The sequence below is a fragment of the Falco peregrinus genome, chromosome 12 (genome assembly GCF_023634155.1).
Source record: "Falco peregrinus isolate bFalPer1 chromosome 12, bFalPer1.pri, whole genome shotgun sequence".
Classification (NCBI taxonomy): domain Eukaryota; kingdom Metazoa; phylum Chordata; class Aves; order Falconiformes; family Falconidae; genus Falco; species Falco peregrinus.
Window position 1 is genome coordinate 20,383,922 of NC_073732.1, and position 26,250 is coordinate 20,410,171.

At 53.9% G+C, this 26,250-nt stretch overlaps 1 protein-coding gene and 1 long non-coding RNA gene across 7 annotated transcripts in view; both read right to left on the bottom strand.

Moving 5' to 3' along the window:
- LOC129785401 (uncharacterized) overlaps positions 1–26,250 on the bottom strand; it is a 266,771-nt gene that overhangs the window by 14,149 nt on the left and 226,372 nt on the right. The gene's annotated exons all lie outside the window — the stretch shown is intronic.
- Positions 22,439–24,096, bottom strand: SOX2 (SRY-box transcription factor 2). The gene has a single exon (XM_027780407.2). The coding sequence runs from the start codon at positions 23,531–23,533 to the stop codon at positions 22,586–22,588; it is 948 nt and encodes a 315-aa protein (XP_027636208.2). The 5' UTR covers positions 23,534–24,096; the 3' UTR covers positions 22,439–22,585.

Below are 26,250 nucleotides of genomic sequence, written 5' to 3' on the forward strand. Positions count from 1 at the left end.
TTTTGCACTTCTGCTGGAAGGATGAGAGAAAGGCAGGCCAGCGAGTGTGTATTAACCAATATTGAGAGAAGTGAATGCAGGCATGGTAAAGGACTCTCTCCTTTCAAGACTGGTTCAATTGTTTTGAAATATCATACACCTCGGTGCTAAATAGATACATAGACACACGATAATATTATTTAGCAATTTTTCATTAAACATGAAAACAATTTAAATTAAAAACACTTAAAGATTGTTTTCCTGTTATTAGGGATGTGTTAGAAAAAGGCTAAGCCTCTCATTAAGAGATGATTTTTTTCGTTTGTGTTTTTATTATGGCTATACAAAATGGTTTTATGTTTTCCTTTTTTTTTCCTGCATGAAATAATGTAAATTGAAACAATCAGGTGACTGATTAATAGGCTAGTGGGAAGAAAAGAAGTGCTTGTTGCATTTTATTTTTTTGCATCCTTTTTTAACAACCCTGCATATATAAGCATGTGCCTTTCAATTAGATAGCATGATTTATGAAGTCATGCTCAGGACTAGCCAGGTTGTTGACTCAGATTAGAGCTATGATGCCAGCTCATTCCCTGGTGACAAACACTGACTGTCCTTCCCGCAGCCAGGCACCCCTGGCAGCCTTATGAAAAGACCTTGTGGTTGGCAGAGCACTGAGCAGGAAATGAGGTCCTCTCCGGTTTGGGACAGAGATGACTGGAGTTACAGAAAGCTGTAAAGCAAAATCAGCATCCCCTGAGTCACAGGCTTTAAGCTCTAGGGGACCCCGCAGTTCCCGGCACGACCTGGCCCACCAGCGCTGCATCGCCTGCGCCCTCCGGCCCCCCACTGACCCCCCCAGGGCAGCACCCTGCCAGACTGCACGCCCACCCTGCCATGAAGGGAGCCATTTCACATGGGAGAGGGGAAGCAAAGGCACAGCGGCCCCCCTACCCTCCCCACATGCCCCAGTCCGGTCCTGGTGCTCAGCACCCTCCCGAGGGAATGCCTTTCTCTCTCATCCCCACCAGAGAATTTTTGGCACATCACAGGGTGCTTTTCTAACGATATTACAACAAGGCATTTATCTCGGCCTATGGCTTGGGGGTCTTTTGTGTGGCCTCCCCTCTTCTAGGAATTTCACAGATAAATCACTGGAAAGCAGGAAATCTGTAAGACCTAGTGGGAGGCTCTATGCTGTGTCTGCCTCAGCACAGACAGCTGCGGACCGCAGTGCTCATTGCCTCGTAGGTGCTGCAGCAATGCCGACACCTGGACCTGGAATGGGGGGACTCACCCCCTGGTCTCAAAGATCTCTGAGCCGGCAAGCAAGCCCCTGGAAGGAGGTTAGAAACTCTTGCTGAATTCATGGAGAAGGACCCCCTGATGCTCTCCGTGTAACACTTTCAGTCTGAATTCCCTCAATGCAATTGAAACAATAATATTTAGACCATTTGGGGCTGAGATTATTGCTCTAATAAATTGTTTTTTTATTGGTTCATTGTGGCAAATAAGCCCCAGATTGCTTTTGCTCCTAATCAGCATGGAGAATGCATTCTGCTGTAATTAAATCCTGTGTAACTGGGCACTCTGTGTTCGCTTGTCTCTTAGCTTGCAGTGGTATGAGATACAGTACATCAAACGCTATACTGTACACGATAGGCACCCTGCCAGCCCGGGGAACGCTTATGCTAGCTTGGCCTTAGTGTGCTTACAAATGCATATAGCTGGAGCACGTCCGGAGCAGCGTGCATCGCTTGGGAGACGTAGGAAAGTTATTAGAGGAGGAAGATGGCCCGAGATAAGGTCTTTTCTCTCGAGGAAGGTTTGACCCCCCTCTCTGAAAAGGCTGCGAGAGACGCGGGGCCGTCCCCGCCGCGGCTGCTCTCTCCGCCGCCGGGGCTGGGGCCGGGGCGCCCGAGGCAGCGGGTCCACTCCGCCGGCGGGCCGCGGCCGGGCTGCCAGGCGGGCAGTTTTGAAGAGTCGATCTTCATAATACAAATCCCCCGGCTTCGCCTCCCCGCCAGCGGCGCGAGCCAGCTTTTTAATTGAATCCCGGGGATTTGGCCGATGCCGAAAGCCCCGGTTCGGGCCCCAGCGCCGTGGGCCCCCCCCCCCCCCTCCCCGCCCCCCCCGTGAGCGGGCCCGTCTTTCGAGGGTTGATCTCTCGCCTCCAAAACCGGGGCGGGGGAGGGCCACACACACGGCCCTGGGGGCCTAGGTGAGCCCCCCCCTCCCAGCAGCCAGGAGGCAGCGGGCGGCGGGCTGGGCGCACCCCGCGCAGGGCGAGCGGGGCGGGGGCGGGGGGCAGCTGGCGGGGCCGCGGCGAGCTCCGGGCTGCTCCCGCCTCTCGCCCGGGCAGCGCTTTAGGGGGGGCTCAGGCCGGATCCTGCCCATTCTATACATTAATGCTCTTTTCTCTCCGGCTGCAGGGAAGCAGGCCAGCGGATAATTACCCCTCACTGCAATCCGCAGAGCTGGCCTAATCCGAAAGCTCAAGTGCCCGTAAGTAAAACTTCAGGAAAAGTTATTGAAACTGACAAATACAGGGTGACAAATAATCAATAAAAGCCCAGTCCCACATCCTTTATTGTTTCCAGGCACTAACAGCAAGTAATGAAACCTCGGCGAGGACAGGGGGAGGGACCAGCCCGGACCGGGAGCTGAGCTGGCTCCTGGAAAGCCCCCGGTTAAAGAAGCCAAGTGAAGGACCCGGCAGCACCACGGGGCCGGTCCCGACCCCATGTGAGAGAGGAAAATGCCAGGGCCCCCCTTCCCCCACCCCTCCCGCCGCCCGGTCGCCGGGCCGGAGCGCTCCGGCTGGGCAAGCCCGAAAGGCGCCGGCCCCGCGCCGGGAGCTGCTGTCCGGCCCCGGCAGCCCAGAGTCCCGCCGCTCGCCGGCCCCGCTGCACCCCGCACCCCGCCGCACCCCGGCCCCGGCCGCCCCGAGCCCCGCAGCACCCTGAGTCCCGCAGCACCCCGGCCCCGCTGAACTCCGCACCCCACCGCACCCCGCACCCCGCCGCACCCCGGCCCTGGCCACCCCGAGCCCCGCCGCGCCCCGCAGCCGCGGGCAGCCGCCACCCACGGCCGTACCTGGCGCACCCGCACAAGCCCCCAAGCGCTCTATTCTGCTTTCCAAAATCTATAACGTATCCGGACACCGAACGCGCTGCTCCTAATTAGCATTTCGGCCCTGGGCTTTCCGCGCCGCAGTTCCTGAAGTTTCAGCGAAGGACGCTGGGCAAGATAAATCCGTGCTGTCGTTTCTCTCCCTTTCTGTCTCTCCGAATTAAGTTCTGATCTATCAGTTTAGACACTGGCCAGAAAGTTGATTCACTTTCTGTTAGGATTTCGGGTTAAACCGGGGACTCCTCCAGTGTCTTAAAGCTTTTGAGCTGTGTAAATGAACTGCAGTGTCACATAATCGATAGGGAAAACTCAGCTGTCACAGATCCGAAAGCAGCCTCCTGCCACAGCAATAACGTGATTTGGCATTTCAAAGTTTGGAAACGTGCTGTCTGCACGTCCGGGACGCGGGGAGGGAGAGCCGGGCAGAGGGACAGGGGCGATGCGCTGGGGGGGGTGGCGGCGGGGCCGGCGGCCCCCAGCCCCGGCACCCCGCACCGCGGCACCCGCTGCCGCTCCGCCGCCGCTCCCGCCCTCCCCGACACACGCTGCGAAAGTTGTTTCCCAACTTTGGCGTTTGTGGAGGGTTGACCCAGAACAAATCTCAGTGTCTCGGTGGCCTTTCCAAAGCGACCGTGCCCCCCCGCCCCGAGCCTGCGGGACGTGCCCATCTGGAGCGCGCACCGTGAGAGCAACTGTGCTGCGTACAGCCACCGCGGCCATCAGTCACTGAAAGCCACACGCTTCAGTGGGCCGGGAATAAAACGAAGCCCTGGTGACGCCTGGTTAAACCACTGACCCTCCTGCGAGGGCTGCAGAAAGGGGGGAGCGGGGGGGGAGGCGACCCCCTCCCGGCAATCCCAACTTCGGGGGGCTTCGCGCCGGGCTTTGCAGGGTGGTCCCCGCAGCGCCGTGCCCCTCTGACCGGAGCTGGCAGCGCCCTGCCGAGGGGGCCAGAGCTGGGCCGGGCCGAGGGGGGCCCGGGCAGAGCCCCCTGGGCCGCAGCACCGCAGGGCGGGGAGAAGCCGCAGCTCCCGGGCGTGAGTTTCCCACCGAGGCGCCCAGGTCTGGGTGGGCCCGGGTGGGATATCGGCCTGCAGGCAGGGAGCGCTCCAAGGGGGGTGACCGCTGCCCACCGCCCCCTGTCCCTCTGCACACCCCGACTTACTACCCGGGCACACGGGCAAGAACACAAGGTATACAGTGTTCAGGTGCCTTCTGGAAGGGGAGGGCTTTAGCTTCAAATTAGGAAGCTCCCTCAGATGAACGAGAAATTTCTCTTCAGTCGGGCCACGCTGTTTGATCATATCTTTGTGATTGTGTCCCCGCCACAAAGGGACCTGTAGGCTGACTCAAGAAATAGGATTTCAGATAGTTCGGTTTGACATAAAGAAACTGTTGCATTTGGAATATTATAACGCTCTAAAGGGGAAAAATAAAACCTCTGTAACTGAGACAAGGAGTGTGCTTAAGCACCGCGATGTTTCAATCCCCACTTGGATATAACTTAAGTCTCCTCTGGCTCACAGTAATATACCCTCCAACCTTGAGGCTATCCAAAAGGGGGGATTTAATGAGGCCGAGTTTATACACTTATATAATTTAGAGGTTTTGCTGTACCTGTAAAATGACAATTGGTACATGTGTAGTGCAAAAGAGCTGAAATCCCATCCAGGGTCCAAGTTGGCTTTTTCTGAAGGAGCTGTCATTTCCTGCAGGGGGGACACAATGAGAAGGCCAGGAGCGATGGAGCTCTGATCTCCACCAAGGAGAGATAACCACCTGATTAAAATAGGCCTCTTGTTCCCTCGTTACCCGATCGTCGTGTGAACTTACCTTATTTACAATTATAGGCAATGAGTGAGTCACCCAGATTGCAATACACCTATAGCTTTGGCTTTAGCCCTCCCTTTGTTATCAACACCATCAAGACGGATCTCTGGACCACTCATAACATGGGTGCACAGCAACGCTCTTAAGGGAGGGGGGATGTGTACATTCAGAGCCATATACGCGAGCGCAGCATGTACATCCTCCCGCTGGGAACCGAGCAAGAGGCCAGGCCCAGCAGAACCGGGTTCTCAAAATCAGGATATTTACAGTACTCAGGCGCATGTGAGCACCCCAGGAAAGCAAAGGGGCACCACACTGCACGAAATACGATTTCGTACTTAACATCTGGTATTTGCTCATTTTCTGGGTGAACCCAGGCACAGCGGCTGCCGGAGGACACCCTCCCTTCGGGTCAGTCTGGGGCCCAGACATGGACCAATGTCATCGGACAACGACATACATCTCCGCTAAGATCTAATGCACTTTGTTCTACATTTTAATATTAAATGGTGCAGTGTTTGCCAGATTATTATCCCACTATTGCCTGTGCATTTGTCTCTTATGTCTAGTGTCTGTCATTACACAAATCGTCTTGAAGAGCTAATTTCAAAAGACAGAAAGTCTACACTTGCTATAAAAGTCATTAAATTAGCATGACAAGCATAAAGTTCCTAGGTTATAATTTGGTTATAGATCTGAAATCTTCCCTGCTTTCTCTCTCCACTTGAAGGATGAAGGCTGCAGCAAGGCACTGACTCGAAGTTAGGACAACTGAGCTGCAGAGCGCACGGTGGAGGAGCGGGGAAGAGATGCGGGCTCCATCACCACCTTTTTGGCAGTGCAGTGGGTGACAAGAAAGATCTCTGTTTTCCCCTCCCAGCAGCCAGAGAACGGTGTGATCAGATGCTCTTCTACTACAACAGGTGGGAAAAAAAATTAAATATATCTCGATGCATTTCTCATCGATTAAAAATGTTGTCTGAATAGCAGGAAGCGCCCTTGCCTTTTAGATCCCACTAAAGGCTCAGACGGGAGGATGTGTTATGAAAGCAGCCATTGGCTGTTTGCGCTAAAGCTGCAACGCATCCCATTTATTTTAATTGCTTCTTCATTTCGGAAGAAGGCTGGGGAGAGGAGGGGAAGAGCTGCTGCTGCCAGCGCCGAGGGTACCCGCACGGCCGGGGCCGCAGGAGCAGCCGGCGCGCAGGACGCGGCAGCGTGGGAGCGCCCGGCCCCGCCCGGCCGCGCATCCTCGCCGTGACATGTTGCATTTCGACAACAAGAAAACGAGAGAAGAGATTGGGCATTCAGACGCGGTATTCGCAGAAGAGGCTGCCCTGGTAGTTATTTAGGCTAAAAATCTGCCGTCAATTTTTTTTTTTTTCATTTTTTTTTCTCCCTCACCAGGTGCATTTCTGCGGGCTGATTTGTTTGCTTTTAAAGAGGCACGCTACGAATTGTGGAAGCTTTCCATTTACCTTTTCTTCTTTAAGCGTTTTAATTATCATCACTGACCTGTTGGGCATACCTACAGTATCAATGTCCCTTTTACATCGCTGCCTTCCCTTTCTCTGCATGTTTCTGCTATTTAACACTTGCTACCTTTGCCATTAGAGTCCTAGAGTGACCCCCATGGGTATCTTTGAAAGAAAGACCCTCTGCATTCCAGCACTGCCTCCTTACCCAAGTAATAGCAAAGGGACCATTCAGACACATGGACCACACTGAAGCATTAATTAGGCTGATGAAATCCATAGAAATGTATGGATTCAGCATAATCGAGTTTCTTCTGCTGACTATAGTTAAGGAATACGTGAGCAGCTGGGAGAATAGAAAGTACTTGTTGGGGTGAAGTCATGCATGTAATTGAGTATATTTAACATAACCATTTTAATGATCGGTGATTAAAAGTGCATCTACTTAAATTGTATACCTCTGCAATTTGTCCATATCAACTTTAGAGCACACACAAAGAAAAGGTCGTCATATAAATTTATAAACAAGATCCCTTCCTGGCTACACATGACTCGAGCTGGAATGATAACTCGGCAGCGGAGAGGGGGGAAAAGGCCTTTAGCGAGCAAACAGCTACGCCAGTGCGATATTAATTAATCACTGGTTTGGCCCCCTTTCTCTCCTCTGCAATCACAGTATTAGAAGTGCATAATAAGTGAGTTTTCTTTTCACCCGTAATTATTTATAACAATTAGATCACTCGGGGAAAAAAAATCCCTGGGTTTCTTTCCCATATGAAAGGAGTATCTCTTTCCTCGCTTGCCAGCGCTGTGTGTACCTACCTGTGTGTGCGTGCGCCCATGCATGTATTCAAATAAAACAGTTTGGGGGTTTGCTCTGGGGATTTTTTTCGGCAGCAACGTTGCCGGACACCCAGCGATAAAGGTTTAAACTTCTCCCCTCGCTGAAGTTGTGCGCGGAGAGGCGAGGGGCTGGTGCTTGGGGGAGACAGAGCTGGTGGGCACGGCCGCGTCCCCCCGCAGAACGGGAAATTAGCAGGCGGGATCTGCTTGTGGGGACGGGATCCCACAAAGCCCACGCGTTAGGAAGGCTGAGTGTCTCTCGCCTATTCAATCTGCCCAGGCTGGTTGCAGCGAATAAATAGAGTCATTGTGGAGCCCATACACAAACCGACCCAACTCCCTCCCCCACCCCTTCTCTCCCTCCCCCCGTCCCTTTATGCTTAAACGCACACAAATCTGCAACTGCTCTGCACTAAGAGGAGCCCAAAGTTTTCTTCCCTTTGCTGTACGACGCCTGTAGGAAAGGTTTATTCACACGTATGGAAGATGTACTTAATGGCAGAGAGACGGGAGTTCACGCTGGGTGAGGGAAAACAGGAGCCTGTCAGGGGCAGGGCCCACCCTGCCCTCTCCCCGCCGGGCATCCCGTTCCCCGCCGAAGATAACGGTTCAAAGTAGCCAGATGCATTAAACAGCCACAATAAGGGGCGGGGGTGGGGAGAAGGTTCACTTAAGTTGCTGGTGGAAAACTTAAATCGTGCTGTCTCCCCCTCTCCCAGCATCGCTGCAAGGTGAAATCCATTTGGAGGCATCCCTGCCAAGCGGCCCGCGGCCGGCGGGGCGGGCGGCAGCTCCGCGCCCGGGGAAGTTCCTCCGTGCAAGAGAACTTGCAGCCTTGAAAGCATATTTTTCTTCCAGCTATGGTGGCACTTAAATGATAATGTAGGCAATGAAACTGGGGAGATTTATATCTTTTGGAAAGTAGGACGAGCCAGATGGTAATAGCGTCATTAACAAACAAACTTAGGATCTGCAAGTGAAGCTTGAAATTGGGAAAGAGATCTGGAGAACAAAAGGAGCTGCTGTTGCGGGGGGGGGGGGAGTCCTTCTTCTGCCGGCCAAATCTAAGAGCACATTCTGGAGGGGCTGCTCCTGCCCAGCGCTAGATAATAAACGACGGCTTTTTCCTCCCCTGTTGTGACTGAGAAAGAACAGAGAAAACTTTTGCAGTAGGCAAATGTGGCATTTATTTATGTGTAACCCTTTGTAGTCTCAAGTGTCCCAAATGGGCCTTTAATTCAAATCTCTAGTTTGATACGGAGGAATCGCTTCTCCCAAGTTTATTTTAGAGAAACAAAGCGCCACTTGTGGAAGTCGAAGGGCCAAAAGTTCAGTAATTATTTTTTTGAATTAGTAGTAACGAATAAATATTAAAGGTTAAACGTTATTTGCGAGAGAGGGGAAACATTTGAGGGATTCATTGCGTCCTCTCGTCTTGTGTGTGTCCCCCTCGTCCCCCCCCCAAATGCTCACTGTTTGCTGGGAGGCACCGGCACAGCAGCGGGCAGAGACCCCATGGCAGGGTCGGGGTGCCCTCCCCGCTTCCCCCCCCCCCCCCCCCCGGGCCTCTTCCCTACATAACCCTCCGGCTCTCTTCCCTACATAACCCTCCGGCTTTGCTCTCTGAACCCACGCCGGGCGTTTCTCAGAGGCCAGCAGAAAGGCCTTCAGCACAGATTCACCCAGCAGAGTCCACCAAGAGCAGAGACCCACCAGCTCCAGGGCTTCAGCAGGAGGGATGGGGTGTTTGACTCCTAAATTTTAAACAGTATGATCCCAAAAGCCATAGAAATTTGGAGGTCTTTAGAAGACCCCCCTAGCTCCCTTCTAGAGTAAAGTTAGTGGTTATTAGATGATTAATGATTTAAAAGATGCCTGTTAACAGCTCCAAGTTGAGAGACGTGGACCCACGCTCTAAAGTAAAAATCTAACGTGATTTTTTTAAAATGTGCTGGAGATCTTTAAAAGCCCCGAGGACTTACCCTTAAGGCATTATTCAAAGAAAAAAACCTGAGACTGGCGGTTCGTCACAGGCAATTGTAAAGGGTTTCAAAGGACCGATCAAACGAGTTGGAGAGTAATCTACATTAAAGTCCGGATGGCAGTGTTACAACATGCACCTGCAGGGTATTTGCTATCCGTGCCCCTTACAGAGCTACAAATCACCATTAAAGAAAGCTGCTTAAGCTTCCTCCTCGCTTCTAGAAAGACTTATTCGGGCTCCTTCACTTTGATATTTATACATCTTGTTATTGATAAGTGTGGGGCTGTTCAGCGCTCCCCTCCCCCTCCCGGACTGTCCCCGGGCACTTCTGCACCCTCCCGCCCCCCCCGCGCAGGGCTCCGGGCGGGTGCTTAGGGAGCCCGGCCCCACGAAAGACACGCGTGGGCGTGGGGTGCCCCCCTCCCCCTCCGCGGAAACCTGCGAGGTGCGGGGGCCGGGAGAAGTTTTATTTTGTTTTATTTAACTAGTTTCGCCCCCAGCCGGCGCGGCTTTCCCGGGCGGGCGCTGTCACCGGGGAGACCGGGGCAGCCCGGGCCGCATCGGCACGCTGCGTGTCCCGGCGGATTTTCTCACAGTTGCGGGAGGCGCAGACATGGAAATGAGCTCATTAGGGGGGGAGTGGCAGCCGCCCGGGCTCCCCCGCCCCCGGCCCGCCGTACCCCGGGGCTCCGGGAGATCTCTCTCCTCTGGATGTTTTTTGGGGGGAAGTCGCGGCAGTTTCATCCATCGCTGGCAGAGCCCCAGAGCGGGTGCAGTTAACCCTTGACACGCCGCAGGGCCGCTGCTGCCGGACGAGAGAGCCCCGGCGACCCCCGCTCCGCCCTGTGTCCCCCCAGCGCTCCCATGGGCCGCATCCAGCGTGCGCGGTGCTCCCCCCGCCAGGTGATGGCAGCGGGGAAAGGAAAGTTGTAAAACAAACGAATAATCCGGCAAGGGTAGAATGAAAAAAAAATAAAGAGGGAAAAAAAAAAGAAAATCAAGACTTTCCACCCACTCGAGAAGAAAAAGGCCTAAAGGTCAACAAGGATTCACCCACCGCTTCCCATGGCGCAGGCAGGGCTGCAGCCCCGAGTTACCGAACCTGGGTTTGTTTGGGGGGATTTCAGTGACCCCACCTGGTTTTCAATACTTTCCTCGCGTGGGCTCTTGCAAAGGAACAAACCCCTCACCCCACCGCATGTGTGAGGCTGGTGGCCGCGGCCTCGGGGACGGCGATGCCCCGCCACGGCCCGGCTGAGCGGATGGGGGGGCGGGAGGGGGGCGGGGAGCCCTCAGGCACAGCACCGGGGACCCGCATGTCTGCGATGGGGGGGCTCCTGCCCCGGGCAGCTGTGGGAGCACCCCGGGAGGGAGCAGAAAGGGGCTTCGCCGCGCTTGCTGCGGAGGAGGATTTAGCTAGTTTGTGTCAAAAATTGCCAAAAAAAAAAGAAGAAAAAAAAAAAACTAACAAAAAGAGTGACAGAAAAACAGAAAAGGAAAGGGAAATATCCCGAATGCGGTGTATCTGCCTCATCTCTTGAGCCCCTCGGCAGCGCCCGGCTACGCGGAGGGGTGGGACACACCACCCTAACCCCCTGCCGGCGGGGCCCTCAGCGCACATCAAAGCGCGCATTGTTGGGGCTGGAGGCGAGCCGGCAGGACGGGGCAGGGGCTCGGCAGCGCTGCCAGCGCCAAAGTTCGCCAGATCAGCTCCTCTCCGCGGCATTGCCCTCGGAGGGGCCGGCGGGATCCACTGCCCCAGCCGACTGATCCCGGCCAGGTCGCCTCAAGCGCAGGGGAAAATCCCGCGCAACGCCCGAAGCGCGGAGCGCTCCGCAGAGCAGCGCGCAGCCCAGGGCCGGGGCATCAGGCCGGGAGAGCGAATGCGCGCTGGGATGCGCGTCCCGCACCCCACCCCCGCCAAAAGTCGCGCATTCGCTCTCCCTCGGAGCAATCCCGGGGGGATCCCTGTCCCCGGAGTCGTGCCCCACAACGCCGCGCCGGGCAGGCTCATTGCTGATGTCTCGGTGGAGCCGGGAGGGTTTGGGTCAGTTGGGCCGGACAAGGAGGGTCGGACAAGCAGGACCCCCCCAGGGCAGCGGGTAGCACATGGGGGGGTCCGCTGGGGGGCCCGTCCCGCCGCCCCCCCCCGGGGCTAGCAGGCTCTGGCACGTTTCCTTGCCACATAACGGCGTGAGCAACTTGCAGTCACCTCCAAACTGTTGCAAAACAAACCGCCGGCACGTTTACAGGGCTGGCAAGACGGTGGAGAACCGCAGCGCCGAGAGCCCCAACGCCCCCGCCCCCCCCCTCCCCCCCCCGCCGGCCCGACACCCCCCCCCCCAGCCCGCAGCTGAGGGGGGGGCTCGGGGCTCGGAGTGAGCGAGGGGCGAGCGCGCCTTGGGCCAAGCACTAATTTGGTGTGTACGCTTAAGCCTGCCATGTGAAGTGCTGTATAGCAACGAGGGGAAAGGGGTGTACTTGCGACTGGAAGATTTAGGTTGTTGCTAGGATGTGAGAACAAAAAATCTTCAATAAGTCGGGGAGGGGGGAGGACGGGGCAGTGGGGGAGGAAGGGGGGTTACAAGGTTTGTCACAGGGAAAAGTGCAGACATCTGCTGGAACTTCCATATCTAAGCTGTTCATTTACAGGAGCCAACTTCTGAAATCTCCACAATTAGATCTGCATTGTTCTTTCTCAACAACACTGCCTAGAAAGAAAAGGTCTTCTCTGTCGGGGCCAATCCAACGAAGCGTTTGACGTTATTAAATAATAAAGCGATTGTGATTTACATTGTTGTTCAGAAAAAGGGCCAATTATCCACTGTTATGTTGCCATAAAGATCATATTAACTCGAATTAGTAATCAAACAATATGCTAGCGTTAAAAGTATAGAGAGGACAACGCGACCGGTCTTGTTCCATCCTCACTTTTCCTTGTAAAACTAGAAGCATAAATACACTTGAAAGAGGCGCAGAAACTTCATCCTTAACGGGAAAAAAGTGAGAGAGGTACCAGCGTTTGTGATTAATGGTCCCCCATGTTGCTTGTTTTTAATTAATTCAAAGCCATCCAAATCTCATATTGATTTTTCTGTTTGCAAATTAATTCTTCTTCTGAATATTATGGGTAAATGTTCCACGACGCTCCTCGAATCGGCACGATTTTTTGTTGATGTAAGGTTGGGTTTGGGATTGGAATTTTCGGGAGCTTTTTCGTTTGCGTTTGTTTGTGGGTGTTTTTTTTTTTTTTTTTTCCCAGAGCAATGTTTTTACAAGGCGTTTGAGTTCAATCCAAAGACGAGTCTCACCGCCACCAGAACGCAAACCCAGCCGCATCCTTGCACTCCAGCAATTTTCCCCTGCCATAATCAAATCATTATTTTTATTAAAGCAGTTATTAGGTTTATAACTCATTTGCCACTTAAATTTGTGCAACCAACCAAGGCGATCTAAATAGGTTTGAGTTGCCCCTTGGGTCCGGGATGTAAGCGGTAAGAAGGAGGATTAATTATGGGTGTGTGCAGCAAGAGGACACAAAGGCTATCAAGTGGCGCGGGGGGAAGCAAGTGGGAAACCCGGAGCGGGGGGGGAGGGCAGTTCGCACCTCCCCCCCCCCGGCGCTGCCGGCCACCCCGCGCAGCCTCAGCCTGGGAGGGACTGGGCACCCCCCAAAGCCCCAGCCTTCCTTCTGTTACTATCAAGCTGCAACGGGGCGAAGGCTGGCGCTGGGAGAGCTCCAACTTGTTGGCAGTAAATAGGGCGCTGTCAGGTGATGATGCTCTGGCGCGTTTGAAACATCCCGAAAACAGAGTGTAAACGATCTGTATTTTTCATATAGGCGCATCGATATGATCTCTTCTCTCCCATGTAGACAAGATCCCTTCTTTTGTGCGTGGAATGACAACATCTGACCCCTGGAAAAGCGCTCCAGGCACCCACGGGCATCTGACTGTTATTTCTAATGTCACTTACTGCCAACACGTTTTGTTATCAGTTGGGGGGGGGGGGGGGGGGGGGAAGGGGGAGTTTACTCGGAGCTCAGGTAATAACTGGTTAGCTGTCAACTTCTGCCGTTTAGCAGGATTCAGGCAAAGAATGCCTTTGCCAAACTGTTCCAGGAGCTGATGCTATTTGTTACCACGATTAGGGGGGAAAAAAGAACTTTCACAGTAACATGGTTTTTTATAAGCAAACGCCGAGCAATTTTCCTCAGCGTAATGCATCAGCAAGTATATCCAAAAGAGCTTAATCTACTTCTTGCAGGATAGGTGCAAGAGGAATCAGCAAGGGCTGCTCCGGGATGCCATGAAAATCCCGGCTCATTGGCTTGGCCGCGATAGGACGAGGCACATAAAATGCGAGGCGGAGAGGGACAGAATCAATCAGCCCCCTTGGCTGAGGAGTGAGCCCTCGCTTTGGAAATAATTTCGAATAAAACTTGAGTAACCAAGTGTAACCATCTAGCTTCCTCTGAACGGATCGCCCGGGGTGGGGCGGGGGGGGGGAGAAAAAAGGAAGAAAAAAAAACCAGTGACGGAAATAAGCCAAGAAAAGCCAATCGACCGAATTAATAGGAGTGCAAAGTTTTTATCCTTGTATAAGGTTAATATATTAAGTCAAAAAGGAGACAGGTTATCTCTAAACAGGATTAATATGCGTTCATGTATAGGATTAGACCATCTCATCCATTTAAAAACAGTGCCACTCCTCCTCCTCATATCATTTTATTATATATATATTTAAAAAAAAAGAAAAGAAAAAAACTTTCTCCGTTAGGAGCACTTGGAAAACGCGTTTTATTAATCGAGAGTCTTTTTTTTTCTTCTCCCCAATCAAATGCAACTGATGGCCCTGAATGAGCCGCCTTGTGAGGAAACGGGCCATTTTTAAAAAACTGTGATCAAAACAGACCTGTCTTCAGAGAGAGCACAGCAGATTTAAATGTTGGTCAAAAGGAGTCACAACTGTTCATTAAAAGCAAACCCTAACTAGTGCTAATGTATAGCCATTTTGTGAGCTCAGGACTGTGGAAAGAGGCGAAAAAAAGTCTGAGAGTGTGAGCTGATGCCGTGCTGGCTGGCAGTGTGTGGTCTATTGTAGGGAATGTGCTTTTTCCACTGAACAGAGAGCCCCCCTCTTTTATTCCCCAGCTCTACTGCACCTGCACTGGATCAGGGAGCTACTGCCATTCACCACATCAACAGAGAAGATATCTCTGACAGCACTCAATTCATTACATTTCTTCCTGCTTTTCAAACCAACACACAAAAAAAAAAAAAAAAAAAAAAAAAAGGAGTATTGCCAATCAGTGCCGGGGGGGCAGGGAAGAAATCTTACAATACTTTATATTCGCCACTCATTTTGGATTTCATTAGTCAGAAAACTCACTTCTTAGCCAGTTACAACTTTTTCATTCTTCCTTTCTTTCTTTCCTTTGCTCAGGGGCTGCTGGAGGAAGGAGCTGGGGCGGGTGCCACCTCCCGCCCCGCGGCCGGGGCAGCTCGGCCCCCCGGCCCCCGCCAGCCGAGCGAGGGGCCGATGGCAGTGTCCCCAGGAGCAAGAGCCACAAGTTTATTCATAATTCATGGTAGCAGAGCAGCCTGCTCTCGGGAGACGGGCGGAGAGGAACGGCCCAACAGACCCAAGTGTCCGCCAGCACTCGAGGGGGGCCGCGGGGGGGTTACGGGGGGTGCTGGGCCGGGGCCGCGGGCAGCTCCGGGCCCGCGGGGAGGGGACGCGCCGCCCCCCCGCCCAACCCCCAGCCCGGGGAGAAAGTTGTTATCGGCAAAACTTCCTCGAAGGGGGCTCCGGTGAATTTCGGGTTAGTTCGGTTTCTTCAAGAACCGTTTTTCAGAAGCATTTGCAAGCGAAAGAAACCGAGCCGAGGGGGTTAGATTCAGGTATTTGATCTCGCCGGATCCAGACATCTAATTAGAGTGGCCTCAGCGACTGAAACGGTGTTAATTCCCATTGTTCCCCGCTCAGATCCCCTGGCCCTCCACCGCTGGGCTTCTCTCCTTTTCAAAATCCAAACTAAAAATCTTTCTATTTGAAACAAACAAAAAAAATTAAAATTCTGTATTCCCCCCGTTTCTGGCCCATTTTCCTCTATCGCGAGCAAAAGCAAACACTCCTGGGTATTTTTTCTCAGACGCTGGCAAAGAATCACACCCCCTCAGTGGGCTCTTAACAGAAATAAATCACAAGGAGCTCTTGCCTACCTGAAAAGTAGGAGGAAATCCGATTGTCTGGTTTCGGGTGTAATGTGTATATCGATAAGGAAGACACAGCCGTCTCAGAAACGGGACCCAATTAATCTATGGTTTTCTTTACATCAACCCCTGTTCGGATGTGTGCTTTGGAAATATTGATTCATGTGACAGGAAAGTCGCAACTACTGTGTGTGTATAAAGTGGGGAGGACACGGAGAGAGAACCCGCAGCAATGCAAACCCCACTCGCGGGAGAGCCGGATTGCTTTTTAAGCTAAAACTAATAATTTCATAACTGATTCACATTCAATCTGGCGCCGGTGACGTCACGGGGCATTAGCATACGAGGAGGGATGAAGCCAGTGTGGCTGGAGTTGATAAGGTGCCTCCTGAGGAATTCGCTGCTTGTTTTAATACATTAATTATTTCTCCGTCTTCAGCAACTTTTGCAATTTGTAAGAGCTTAAAGGAACCATCATGCCAAGAAATGCCAGGACACGTCGGAGAGCTTCTCCCGTGGCCCCCGCGACCCTGGCAGGAGCCCGGCAGACGGGGACAGGGGGGCCGAGCCCCGGCCCTGCTGCGAGAGCCCCCTGCGCAGCCAGCGGCCCGCCCGCGCGGGGCTGCAGGGCTCGGGGCGGGGAAGCCGGCCCCGCCGCCGGGCTGCCCTGCTGGCCCGGGTAAGCTCCGCTCGCCCGGTCGGGCCCCGGGAGCTGCCCGCAGGAGGGGCGGTAGGGCTGCAGGATCAGGCCCGCAGCCTGGGGGATGTGCCCTGGCACCCCTCCGGAGGCGTCCCGCGGGAGCAGCTCCGCAGAGGCCTGATTCTCTGCAGCACACACACACACACCCGCCTCCCCCCCCCGCCCCGCTCCGTTAATCACGACCTTCCTCAAAAAAAAGCGCCCATATTACGTCATGAGCCCTAACCGCTGCGGAGATGATGGGGTCACCGAGGTCCCGGGGCGGGGGAACCCGCAGAGGGCCGGGCCGCCCCTCCCGCTCCCCCGGGGCAGCGCCCCAGGGCCCGGGTCTCCGCCGCCTGCCCGGGAGCCAGCCCGATGCCCGCCGCCGGGGGAGGACGCGCCTTGGGGGGCCGAGGAGCCGCGGCCCCCGCTCTGTGCCTCGGGGTTGGCCGGGCTCCCCCGGGGCTTGCTGTGGTCTCGCTGCCCCCAGAGCCTCTGGGAACCGCCGGCATCGCCGCTTTGGTCCCACCGAGCTCCACCCGCCCCCCGGGAGCGGCCTGGCAGGCCCCCGCCCCGTGGGGTGCCCCACAGGGACCCCCCCAGCTGCGGCCCTCTCGCTCCTCTGAAGGAGTCAACGGGTTGCCTTGGAACAAGCGCTCGGTGACTTCAGTCTGAAACGCACTTGGAGGGGGGGGGAGAGGCTCTTTCACCGGCGGGGGCGGGTATACAAACAAAACACATCAAAACCCTAAAATATTTTTTTTAAGAAAATTAAATAGGAAAAAAAGACATAAAAACACGCTGTCCAAGCTTCTCTGTCTACACGGCAGAGAACCTGCGAGGCGGCGCGCCGCACTGATGCCCGCAGCCGGAGTTATCGCAGACAAACTCCGGGAGAAACTTGCGCTGCCCCCCCCAGCCGGGACCCCCAAGCGGGCCCCCCCCCTCCTGCCAGCAGCCCTTCGGGCTCTCCCGCGGGACAGAGGACCGGCGGGGACGGACCATCCCCCTCAGCAAGTGTCCGAGCCCGGCTCGCTACCAACCGTGCTAAATTGTAGTGAAAAATTGCAGCTCGTTTCGGCGCGCCCCCTCCCCCTGCACGCACAGGCGCACACGGACGGACACACGCACACACGCACACGCACACAGAGAGACACACACGCACACTCACACACACACGCGCGCACACACACAGAGGCGCGCACCGGGCTTAGCCACAGCAAACCCGCTGCACAGCCCAGGGGCAAAGCAAAGCTCACAAACCATCACGGCAAGGTTGGGGTCTTGCCTTGCGCCCTTCCCGCCCCGCTCCGCCCGCCGGCTGGCACCTGCCCCGCCGGCAGCGGCGCCCAGCCCGCAGCGCGGAGCGCAGCCGGCCCCGGGCAGAGGCGGCCCCGGGCAGAACCGGCCAGGCGCCCGCAGCGGGGCTGGCGGGGGCCGCAGCCCGCCCTCCCGCTCTGGCACAGCCAAACGTGCAGCTCCGAGAATTTCCATCCCTGGGTTCCTTGTCTTTTCAGCTCGCGAGTGAAACAGCCCCCACACTCACTTCACCGCTGCACGTCCTCGCCAAGGGAACCGGTTCCTCAAAAGCAGAACAGTACCGAACTTCTGGCGGTTCCCCGTGCCATCGTCAGAAAAACTGCTTTTAATTACCAAAACTAAAATAGCGCTGGTGCTAACTAGCCGGCGATCAAACCGCAATCAAACTTCAATCTCTGAGCAGTTAGCTATAAACTGTCAGCAATTGAAAAGTAAACCTGGTGCACACAAAGGCTCTGTTTAATTTTCTTGTTGTAATGGCTCTAAATGAGGACCCCATCACTATGCAGTTAAGCGGTGTTGCTTGTCCCCCTGAGGCGCTGATCAGTTCTTTTTAATGTGAGAAAACTGGCAGCTCGAAGCCCGTCAATGGAGCTCCCACAACAAAAGTCCTGAAAAGCTGAATGAATTGGGTTTGTAATTACTGCTTCCCTCTCCCCCCTTGCAGCTTATCTCTTATTCATTCAACATATATTATTGTCACCTAATCGCACACTCCCAAGATTTTTTTTTTTTTAGTATCTACTACTGCGGACATGTTTGTTGTAGAAATTAAACAAAATAATCCTCCCTTCTCTCGCCCCCCCCCCCCAACAACAACAACAAAAATGCTGAAACGACAGTGTCAGGCGAGGCTGGCAGCATTTTGCATATATCCTCGGAAATCTCGAACGCAGCGAAGCAGGCTTTAGGCTTTAATATTTGAGTTAGATCAGGATTTAAATAATTGAAGTGTATCTAATCACACCTATCAGTAATGGGCCTCTTTCTTTCTGTGGGACCTATATTATATACTATTAACTTGCTGAGCTATCTACCTCCTATTCGGAGACAGATATACACGTCTGCTGCCCGTTGAGGACCAGGAGGAATTAATCTTGCGAGAGAACACGCTGCTGCGGGGATCACCGCCACCCCTGATGTCCCACACGGCACCGGTGGGCATCTCAAGGAATAAAAATATGTTTTCAGCCCAGAAATGCCCGATGGCACCCGGCAGCCGCTCGCCCCGTGGCCGCCCGCCGCGGGCTGCGCCTCTCCCCGGGTCCCCCGCCACAAGAAGCTGTCGGTTGCAGAAATAAGTACAGCTATTACAACCAAATCTACTAACAGTCTAAATAATTAATTGAACCATTGCACTTTGACCCTTGGAAAGTCCAGTAGGGACCCGTTTGTAGTAATAATACCCCCGAATGAGCCCTTGTCAAATATTCATTTAGTGGTTAATGTGAGCGATTTCCCCCTGGGACAGTCAGTAATACCAGCTTCCCAGCTTTGGCAAGAAACCCTGCTAATCTACCTCTCCAGTTCCGCAAAATATTTTAACACCCCAGTCCTTAAAACACCGTAAAAAAAATCACAGGGGAAACTATAATCTTATCCTTGGGTTCATTTTGGCTCTGTAGAAGGTTAGCGAAACGTTACGCTGGCGCTCTTGGACTGAGCATCACCCTGGCTATAAAGCACACAACAACAGTTCACGAGAGGGAAAACAAGGAGAACCCAAAAGGTCTTCAAAAACCAAAATAAAAACATATCCACGAGCTCTGCGACACGTTTCAGCTGCCATAAGCGAAAGCCCAGGATAATGGCTTAGGTGTAAATGGGGTTACTGAATGTGTTGAATTTAAAATTAGCAGCGGACAATGGCGTTCCTCCAAGTAACACTAAAAAAAAATATAATAAAATCGTTCAGCTGTACGTGTAAAACGCTTTGGGTTATCCTCTCTAAATGGATGGATGGATGGATGGATGGATGGATGGATGGATGGATGGATGGATGGATGTAAGGAATCTGTCCAGGAGAGATCAGGTTTCAACCACATATATTCCACATCGTACTCCGAAATCTAAGCTTAAACAAATTGCCCATATAAAAAGTTGCTGAATTCACTAAGCCTGAATATGTGGCTTAGTGCCTTTTGTTTAATGGTATTAGCTCGCCTTCTCTATGTGAATTGTAAAAGGACCAACATTTCCAACTACCCCCCTCGAATATTTTAGTTAGCACTTCAAAAAGGGGCCAGGTTTTATTGCTGTTAATTGGCTAAGATTCCCTTCTAAAAAATGGAATCGCGATATCGATTGGGCTTTTATTCCTGGTTCTCTTTTCTCCGCGAGGCGAGCGGGAATGTGGGCTCGTTACCACGTGAATAATCCCCAGACGAATTGTAAACGCTCGCAGCTCTGAAAAAGAATATTTTACTCGTTGCCTTAACGTAAAAGAAATAAGAAAGAGTGGGAATCTGCGGAATCGCTGTGCTTCCCAAGTACTGCGACAGTGTAAAAATAAAAGGGACAAAGGGAGCTGAACTACAAAACAAGGCAGCGAGCAAAACTCCACATCTCCTACTCTGGCATGGTTAGTTTTCATCTGGACACCAGGCTCCAAGGATGGAGGCCAGGGCTGAGCTTAGGAAATAGCACTACCAAATAAAAGCCACAACCAGGCAGGTAACTTTTTTTTTGGGGGGGGGGTGGGTGTTCTTTTTCTGCCTTCTTCCTCCCTGAGCTAAAGCGAAATCCAGTGACCGACAAAGAAATACTAGAGAGAAAAGCTGAGCAACACTTGCCCCCATTCCAGAGTGTCCACTTTGTGCCTTGCCCAAGCCAACCATCACATCCTTTCCTTGCCATGCACGACACGCCATTAGCAGAAGACACGACCAGTCTGCAATCACAGTGCCCCCCGTTTCACACCCCTTTTCTTCTTTCCCCAGTTATTATTATTATTAGCATCTCCCTCACGCGCGTTTCCCAAGGGAAACCGGAGGCCGCGTTAGCAGCACCGAATAAACGTTGGGGCTCCAAGGGGAGGACCAGGGGCTGTCGCAGGGGTTGCTCAGCTCTGCTGCCCGCCGACCCCTGCCCGGGCCCGGCCCGGGGGCGATGGGTCCTGCGGCCGGCCGGAACGCGGCCCGCGGCCGGAGCGCGCAGCAGCGCCGTGCCCGCTCCTCGGCCGCTGCGGTCGCGACTGTACAAAGTAAAACTCTACCTGGCACGGATGGCGGATCTCTCCTCCTATTTGGCGGGCGCCACCGCTTCTCTGTGGGGTTTGTGACCGGCTGCAGAGAGTGTCCGAAACGGGGCTACACCGCGCTGGCAATTTAAGAAATAGGATTCAAGAAAGAGCTGTGACAAAGCGTGAAAGCCTCTGGTATTCGACGGGTTTTGTTTGTTTGTTCGCTTTTTGCTGTTTCTTACCTTTGCCCGGCCAAGCCCACCCCCACCCCCACCTCTCGCCTCCTCCTGCGCTGCCCAGAAGCCAGGAGAGGAAAGTTTGGGAAGTCCCGAACAAAGGGAGCGGGGAGAGCTCAGCCCCCTGCCAGCGCCGCGCCGCAGCCGCAGCCGCCGGGCTGGCCGCTGACGGTTCCCAGCCACGGAAGGCCGGCTGCCCTCCTGCGTGCCCCGGCGGGGGAAGGCACCGTCGGGAAAAGAGAAGAAGACATTATCTGCATAGGCAAACCCGGCGCCCGGCCGCCGTGCCCGGGCCGGGCCCCGCTCCTGCGCCCAGCCAGCCCCCGCGCGGCCCCGCCGCGGGCAACAAGTGGGCACAGGCGGCCGCGGCCGAGCCCCCTGCCCGCCGCCCCCGGGGGGGCAGGGAGCTGGGAACCGGCGTCCGGCACCGCGTCCCCGTCCCCCGGCAGGAGGCACGGGCAGCTGTTCCACCAGAGCTATCCGTCCTTCTCTCTATATATACATACAAAAAAATAGTCCTGCGTTACATATATCGCTGCATTATTTATCGTACTCGGCCAGCTACGATGATACCTTCTACTGCATGAATTATTTAAAAAACACCTTGCGTTACAAAAATAAATCCAAGACTCAAGCGGAACTTCAGTGTCCATATGTCAAAAATTTATTTATCTCAAACTGTGCATAATGGAGTAAAAACTTAACTTGAATATGTACCTGTTATAAGGATGGTATTAGTTCAAATATATACATGGACTGTCGGCAGACTGATTTCAAATAATACAGAGCCGAATCTTTAAAATACAACTACGGAAAATGAGAGGAAAAAAAAAGAACTTAAAATATCATCACAATAAATTTACAGAAATATTACAAACCATAAGAAAATATTTCAAACACAGTAATTTCAGGTTGGTATTTTTTTCTTTTTTTTTTTTTTCCTTTTCTTTGAACAGGATGAAGTCTGGAAACAAAAAGTTATTATAAATTAACAAACGGCGTGTGAACCTGCATGGCAATTTTTGCTTTTTAACAAGAAGTAAAAAAAAAAAAATTTAGTACAATCTAAACGTTTGCCCTTTTACAGCAAACCAAGCCCATGGTTCGCAAGTACTCATCCTACCTTTTTTGTCTTTTGTACAATTTCTAAAACAATTTAAATGTCCAAATGCTGTAAAATAATTTCCCTTCCTCCCGCAGCTGCAATAAATTCAGCTGCCAAATCCACAATGCTCCAAGTAGACTCTGTTTTTAAAAAATAATTGGCAAATTCGCGAGTTTAGGTTTTTTTTCCTTTTCTCTGTATTTCCAATGGACATTCTGATTGCCATGTTTCTTTTGATAAATACTGTACAAAAGTTGCCTGCAAATATTAAAACATTTTCCTCTTCGCTCTTTGAGTCTAGCTCTAAATATTATTGGTAAAGACTTTTGCAAACTTTCTGCAAAGTTCCTACCGTTTTCACTAGAACTTTTTAAAAGTTTTGTGTAGTTGCTTCCCCTCCGAGATCTATACAAGTTCCTTGTCGATTTAATTTCTGCCTCCCACCCCCCACCCCCCCCGCCCCGCGTTTTCTCTGTACAAAAATAGTCCAAAAAAAAAAAAAGTCCAGAATTTCTAATAAAAGTTTTTGTTGTTGTTTGTTTGTTTAGTTTAGTTTTCCTTCCCCCCCCCCCCCGCCCCCCCCCCTCCCCCAGCCCCTTTGTCTTACATATGCGATAGAGGGAGTGTGCCATTAATGGCTGTGCCAGGAACAGGTGCACTCTGGTAGTGTTGGGACATATGAAGTCTGCTTGGGGCAGCTGGTTCTGGTACTTCAGCACCTGGTAGATACATGCTGATCATGTCCCGAAGGTCCCCAGCTTGGCAAGGAGCCCTTGAATGAGACGAGGAAGTGACTACGGGGGGACTGGAGCTGGATTCCGTCTTGACCACCGAGCCCATGGAGCCCAGGGCCATGCCCGGGGTCCCTTGCTGGGAGTAAGACATGCTGTAGGTAGGCGATCCGTTCATGTAAGTCTGCGAGCTGGTCATGGAGTTGTACTGCAGGGCGCTCACGTCGTAGCGGTGCATGGGCTGCATCTGCGCCGCGTTGTGCGCGTTTAAACCCGGGTGCTGCGGGTAGCCGAGCTGCTCTTGCATCATCCCATAGCCTCCGTTGGTCCAGCCGTTCATGTGCGCGTAACTGTCCATCCTCTGGTTCACCCCAGCTCCCAAGGTGGCCCCAACCCCTACCCCAGTCGTCATGGTATTGGTGCCCGGTGCCAGTAAGCCCCCTGGCAACGTGTACTTATCCTTCTTCATGAGGGTCTTGGTTTTCCTCCGGGGTCGGTATTTATAATCCGGGTGCTCCTTCATGTGCAGAGCTCTGAGCCGCTTGGCTTCGTCAATGAAGGGTCTCTTTTCCGCCTCGGATAAAAGTTTCCACTCCGCCCCGAGCCGCTTGCTGATCTCGGAGTTGTGCATCTTGGGGTTCTCCTGGGCCATTTTCCGCCGCTGCCCGCGGGACCACACCATGAACGCGTTCATCGGGCGCTTGACCCGGTCCGGGCTGTTCTTCTGGTTGTTCGCGGCCGAGTTGGAGTTGCCCGTGCCTCCCCCCGAAGTTTGCTGAGGGGCGGGAGGTTTCAGCTCGGTTTCCATCATGTTGTACATTCAAACTACTTTTGCCTGGAACCAGCCTTGAGCAGAGAAGCGAGGAGCAGCCGCAGCGAAGTCCCGAGCCGGACCTTTTTTTTTTTTTTTTTTTTTTCCTAGGGAGGGGTAGGAAAGGGGGGAGGGGGACTCCCCAAAACCACACTTGGATCAAGATCAGGATCTTCCTCTTCGCTGATGGATTAATAATGCTAATAACTGCTATTATTACCGCCGGAGCCTTGATTTTTAAAAACTTCTTCTTCCTCCTTTTTCCCTTTTCTCTGCCTGCCGCGCTCTCTCTCTCTCTCTCTCCACCTCAGTCTTAAAGAGCCAGCAAACTACTTTACCCCCTTTTGCAAACACACACACTCTCTCTCTCTGCCTTGACAACTCCTGATACTTTTTTGAACAAGTTAATAGACAACCATCCATGTGATGGGGGCTTGTCAGGGAATAAATGTGTTCGCCCCGGCCAATCAGCGCGCGGCGGCTCCGCCACTGAGGACAAGTCTCTACCCCTGGTTTTGCATGAAACGGGGCGGGGGCTGGGAGCCGCCGGGACGGCGCGGCGGGGAGGCGGGCCCGGAGGCGGCCCAGGCAGCCACTGGGAAGCCTTTGTATCGCCCCTTCCAGCAACAGGTCACACACGCCTTTTGGAGGAAGTGGGTAAACAGCATTGTTGCTACGTGGTGGGGGTTTTTTTTGGGGTTTTTTTGTTGTTTTTTTTTTTTTTTTTAAAGTTGGTGTTGGCTTGGGCTGGGAGAAGCCATGGGGGGAGCGGAGCGGGAACGGCTTCCCCGCGCCCCCCCCCCCCCCCCCCCCCCCTTTGCCAGTCCCCCTCGGGACGGAGGGTCCTCCCGGCTGCGCGGGGCCCTGCGTGTGCAGTGCCGGCCCAGCTCGGCCCCGCACGCCGGCAGCCGGCCGCCGCGGGCGGGGGTCCCCGCGGAAGCGCAGCCCGCGGGTGGGCCCGGCGCCGCGCCGCTCCCGCTGCCCGCCGCCGCCGGGGAGCCGCGTTCGCACCACACAGCGCGGGGAGCGGCTGCGCCCTTTTCCAGCCGTCCCCCGGGCCCTGCTCCGCTCCGGCCGCGGCACACAACGGAGCCCTTCCCTCCAGCCTCCGGCCCCGGGGGATGGGGGTGTCCAGTGCACACACGGGTCCCCTAGATGCCACCCTTGCCGAACACAAAGCGGGGCGGGGACCCCCTCGGGAGCGCTGCCCGCGGTGTAACGCTGCCCCGCGCCCATTGTGCGGGCGACGCGAGGGGGAGCGCGGCCGGCCGCTACAAATAGGTAGTTTTGTTTCTCTTGTTGTCACTACACGGGCCGCACAAAGCCCCGGCTAAGTTTACTTCCACTCTCTTGTTGGGACCTTTGTTGCTAAAACGCACTTGGCGACAAAGGAAGGAGGGGAGGGAGGCCGCGGAGCGGGAGGGGGGAGCCGCTGGCCGGCCTCGCTCCACACGCACCGCCGCGCCCGCGGTGCCCGCTCCGCTGTGCGCCGCCCCCGCCCCGCCGGGGCCGCTCCGCCTGGCGGTGCCATCGCCCTCCCCCGACCCGCCCGAGGGGGTGAGGGGCGGCGGGGCAGCGCCACGCAGGGGGCCGGGGCGCGGGCGGGCTCGGCGGGCGCGGAGCGGCGCGGAGCGGGCGGGGGGGCCGGGGCAGAGCCCGGGCTCAGCCGCGGCACTGGGGCGCCCCCTGCCGGCCCGGTCGCGCCCCGGGCGGGGAGGCACCTCCGGGAGCCGGGAGAGGGACGGGGAGCCGGGGCGGGGGGGAAGGGACCAAGCAATTACACCCAATCTAAATAATAATAATAAAACCCCGCCAACGAACAAGAACGCATCTTTTTTCCTGTGTGTGGATTATGCAAATAAATCCTATCGGGTTTAATGTGTTTAATTCGAAAATGTATATATAAGTCGTAGATAAGTGATAGGTTAAACCATCGAAAAATAGGTGCAAATTACGCGATGTGGGATATAAACGGATTCTGATTGTCCAGACACTCCTGAGGGCACGGCGGCTGTTTACTTTCTTATTGTTCTCCCTTTGGTCTGCAGTTGATAATGTTCTTTCTCCCCCCCAAAAAAACCCTTAGGGATAATCAACTTTTTTTAAAAAAACGGGGGGATGGGTGGGTGGCGGTGGTGCTTGTTCATCATAATACACTGAGAACCGAGGGCTGGTGGTGCAGAGGCAGGGTGCTATTTCTGCTCGAGCTGTAGCTGCAGGAGGTGCGTGGGGTGGCCCTGTGCACGCTGCAGGCCCTTCAGGGCCTGGCCCCTTCCTGACTGCCTCTATCGTGCGATATAAGGAATGGGAAATGCCTAGCGATTGTGCCATGGCGGGTATTTACAGAGCTATTTTAGTTTATGGCATCTATAATTAAAACTATTAATTATCTGGCATATATACATAACAATGCACCACAGAAAATAAGGGGAGGGCAATGGCTCTTTTGGGGCATTTCTGCCTTTCCTTTGGGTATGGAGGTGTGCTTGGTTGGGAGTGTGTAATACACACACATGCACGGCCGGGAGCAAAGGCAGACCGGGATGCTAGCTATAAAATAAAAAAAAGATTAAATAGTCCCTGATTTTCTGTATTAATGACAATAATACCACCACTCTCTGGAAGAATATAGCCACGTTGGAAGGAAGGCCTGCGGAGGGACGGTTTAATCTGAGTGGATTTAAAAAATCGTTGCCTTTGGCATAATTTATGGAAATGAAAAGTGC